The 2,485-nt window shown below is 38.5% G+C and overlaps 1 protein-coding gene across 1 annotated transcript; it reads right to left on the bottom strand.

Annotated features, from left to right (window-relative positions):
- Positions 1–924: 924 nt before the first annotated feature.
- On the bottom strand, positions 925–1,949 carry LOC148766840 (uncharacterized). Its single transcript, XM_088825587.1, has 2 exons — positions 1,590–1,949; positions 925–1,500 (listed from the first exon to the last, which is right to left on the bottom strand). The coding sequence occupies exons 1-2, from the start codon at positions 1,947–1,949 to the stop codon at positions 925–927; spliced, it is 936 nt and encodes a 311-aa protein (XP_088681713.1).
- Positions 1,950–2,485: the final 536 nt, after the last annotated feature.

The raw sequence follows: 2,485 nt of genomic DNA, 5'->3' as shown, positions 1-2,485 counted from the left end.
ATATTAGAATATATTTGACTTTTTATTTTTTCATAGCGTTTCAAGATAGGTCGTGCATACAAGCCATGGGGTGACACTGAGTGGAAGAAACTGTCGTTCATCTTCAGCGAGAAACATACATTTGGCTGGAAGAGTGACGACCTCATTGTTGTTGATTCTGCATCCGAGGATATCTACAAGGAGAACTCCCATGTTGAGCCAGATATTGCGCCACCAAATCCGCATGTTGAGCTCATCAACATATCAAGTGACCACGATGATTCGAAAGACAGTGAGATGTGGACGTACTTGCTACGAGATTACGAGCCTGCAGCAGAGATAGATGAGGAGGAGGATGTCGAGTCTTTGGACATGGGAGGTGGTAGTGGTGGTTCACCAGATAAGGAGTTTCGTAGCTCCTCTGGTTCAAACTCGCCGATTTACAAGTGAAGGTGTGGTTGTTCTGTGTTTTTTGAAGTTGTGGTTGTGGTGTTTATGTGTTGTTTAAGGTTGTTCTGTGTTTGTGTTTGAACTGGTAGTTTTTTTTCTTTGTTTAAGTTTGCAGCAGTTTGTTGAACTTTGGTTTTATTATTTTTGTGTGTGTTTTCTGTTTTTTTTTTAAATGTAATGTGTAAGGACCCAATTTTCAATATTAGTACACGGTTCTTCACCAATTTGCATTGTCTTTTTATTTTGTTTGTATTGTACGCAAACTACATCAACAACATCACACACGGATTGAAATTTGCAGATTATAATCCAACTTAAAACATAGGGAAACTTAAAATTTACCAAACATTGAAACTTAACATTTTTTGCCCACATAAATAAATAAATACCGTAAAGACTTCATCATTTCACATAAATTCTTACAGACCCAAATTCATAAGCATAAATTCATAGTTAGGAGGAAAAATACACTTAAACAATCAAGCTAAACAACTTTTATGCAGAAGTCTCAGCAATCATACGAGCATATATGCTTCGTTCTGCTTCGGGCAAACTAAAGAACAGATCAAGCTCCTCCGTGTTCTTCACAAGCAATTTGGCAACACGTATCTTTTGTTCAACCCCGAGAAAATTCATATTTTTAAGTGCATCGTACACTTCTTTGCGAGCTCTTGCCGTACGATCTTGCTCAAAACCAATTCTCTTAGCAATTTCACCCAAACGACCTTCAGTTTGTTCGGAGAAAGAAGACATTACCGCGAAAATTTTTTGGTCAAATGTGTCATCTTCAAATTTGCGCTTGTTCGAGGACTTGGTCTTCGTGCTGGTGGAACTTTGGCCCAAATCGTTCGATTGAAACTCGGTGGGTTCAGAATGTAAATTGAATGGCATCACCGGCACATAATCACCACCTCCTTCGTTATCTATGCCATGTTTGTCTTCCATAGTTTGGACCATATCAACAAAATCTTCCGCGTTTTCCCCAGTCGCTCTGTCCTTACCAAAGATCTCGAGCCAATCCTTATAATATGGAAACGATTTATACCGCATTGTACGAGCGTTCGAATCTGTCTGTTTCAAGTATATAAAACACATGTCTCATGAAGTTATTAATTGCAATGATAAGTAGATTATATAAAACATAGCATTTCTCCGGTTACCTTCACATATGTCTCCCAAACATCATCACTCTCGACGTCGATGGTATTAGTGGCATCACACCATCCAAATCCACTACGGGTCATCATAGTTGACAAAGAGCCATAAGTCTTCTTCCATACATGTATCTTAGAGTTAATGTGAGGATCTGCCCTAATATCGGTACCCGGGAATGCACTCGTCATATGAAGTTGTAGAATCCCAAGGAACCCCGTCTTAAATCCATTGTCGCATTTCCAACCCGTCTGCACGAGGTCCTTCAAACCGTTAATCAAAGCTTGTTCTTCGACAATGGACCATGACCTTCTGGGTTTGTCCGTCTTTCGAACACCCAAGCCTTTTTTTGTTCCATTTGAATTCATTATAACCTGTACTAAACCCAACGTATATACGTATTAGAATAAAGTAAAACAATCAAATAATAAATAGACAATAAACTATAGTAATAAACGTCAGGTGAATAAAGTTAAAAGTGCACAATTAAAATAAAAATTCATAAGCATAATTAAAAAAAATACATATTGTAGCAAATTAGTGAAATTAACTAAAACTATCGTCTGCTCCTCCACTCATCGTACATGGCTCTCGCAATATCGTCCCTCCACGACACCCATTGTTGTGAAGTTTCTACACTTTCAATAAATCTAAGTTCAGGATCATTAGTGGGATTGTGGATGGGTGGAAGTCTTGTTTCCAATGGGTCGACGGCCATTTCTTTACGAATAAAGTTTTGTAACAAGCAACACGCCATGATAATACGGTTATGGACTTTGATAGGATAATGCGAACTAGTGCGCAAGATGCCCCAACGTGACTTCAACAGCCCAAACGATCTTTCTATTACATTTCGAGCCTTCGCATGCTTCATATTGAAAAATTCCTTATAATTTTGAGGCGC

The sequence above is a fragment of the Erythranthe guttata genome, chromosome 11 (genome assembly GCF_056151865.1).
Source record: "Erythranthe guttata isolate IM_541 chromosome 11, IM_541, whole genome shotgun sequence".
Taxonomy (NCBI): domain Eukaryota; kingdom Viridiplantae; phylum Streptophyta; class Magnoliopsida; order Lamiales; family Phrymaceae; genus Erythranthe; species Erythranthe guttata.
This window is presented reverse-complemented; position numbering and strand designations above follow the sequence as displayed.

Bases quoted from the DNA above. Each gene is read 5' to 3' on its own strand.
- LOC148766840 (XM_088825587.1), bottom strand. From the start codon at position 1,949: ATGAATTCAAATGGAACAAAAAAAGGCTTGGGTGTTCGAAAGACGGAC. The intron at 1,501-1,589 runs GTAACCGGAGAA...TACTTGAAACAG, and splicing joins TTTGGGAGACATATGTGAAG to ACAGATTCGAACGCTCGTAC.